Source organism: Aptenodytes forsteri, unplaced genomic scaffold, assembly GCF_000699145.1.
Source record: "Aptenodytes forsteri isolate BGI_AS27 unplaced genomic scaffold, ASM69914v1 Scaffold547, whole genome shotgun sequence".
Lineage (NCBI taxonomy): Eukaryota > Metazoa > Chordata > Aves > Sphenisciformes > Spheniscidae > Aptenodytes > Aptenodytes forsteri.
In genome coordinates this window covers 217,810-218,746 of record NW_008795324.1, presented here as the reverse complement: position 1 = coordinate 218,746, position 937 = coordinate 217,810, and the positions used below count along the sequence as shown (strand labels likewise).

The 937-nt window shown below is 68.2% G+C and overlaps 1 protein-coding gene across 1 annotated transcript in view; it reads left to right on the top strand.

Moving 5' to 3' along the window:
• Positions 1–491: 491 nt before the first annotated feature.
• Positions 492–937, top strand: part of TIMELESS (timeless circadian clock) — an 11,050-nt gene continuing 10,604 nt past the window's right edge. Inside the window, 1 exon segment of the mRNA XM_019472269.1 lies at positions 492–551. Within this exon segment, the coding sequence (XP_019327814.1) occupies positions 492–551 (60 nt within the window).

Below are 937 nucleotides of genomic sequence, written 5' to 3'. Positions count from 1 at the left end.
TCTCAGCACCCAGCCCCAGCACCCCAGCCCGTAGCCCCGGCACAGGGGTCCCTGTGTGCCCCCCCTGTGGCCCCCACCCCTGTTGTGGCGCCTGCCCCTACCTCTGTGACCGCATCCCCCTGTAGCCATGGCACCCACCTCTGTTGCCATGGAGCCCCCATTGCCATGGTGCTCCTGTTGCCATGGTGACCCTGTTGCCAAGGTACCCCATTGCCACGACACCCCCATCACCACGGTACCCGGTTGCTGAGGCATCCTGTTGCCATGGCACCCCATCACTGAGGTATCCCATTGTCACAACACCCCGTCACCGTGGCACCCCATCGTCGTGGCACCAGGTCCCCGCGGTGCCCACCAGGGTGACGCCCGGTCGCCCTGTGCCCCCAGGAGCTGCGGAGCGGGTGCTTCTGGCGGGGCGTGCTGGCAGAGGCAGCGGCGACGCTCATCTTCGTGGGGGTGGTGCTGGGCGCGGGCCGTTCTCAGGGGGCAGCATGAACCCAGCGCGCTCGCTGGGGCCGGCCATCGTCACCGGCATCTGGGACGACCACTGGGTGAGTTGGCGGCACCCCCAGGTCCCCCTCAGAGACCCCAATGTGGGGATGGGTGCCCCCAGCTGCAGCCTGGGACCCCCCTGGTCCCATCCCCACCCCAGGACAGGGGTCCCAGGCTCTTCCCTTCATTTGGACGGGTCCCCCAGTCCCCCCTGGGACAGGTCACCCTCGGCTGCATCCCCAGTTTGGGTCTCCTTGTCCCTCCGTCACAGGACAGGTCCCCTCAAGTCCCCATCCTTGGGACGGGCCCCTCACAGTCCCCCCATCCCAAATGTGTGATCCCCCTGCAGCTCCTCATGCCTGGAGCAGGTTCCTCCAGTCAGTCCCCGTCACTGGTGTGGGGTCCCCGGTCCCCCCATCCCTGGAGCAGAGCCCAGTGTCCCCCC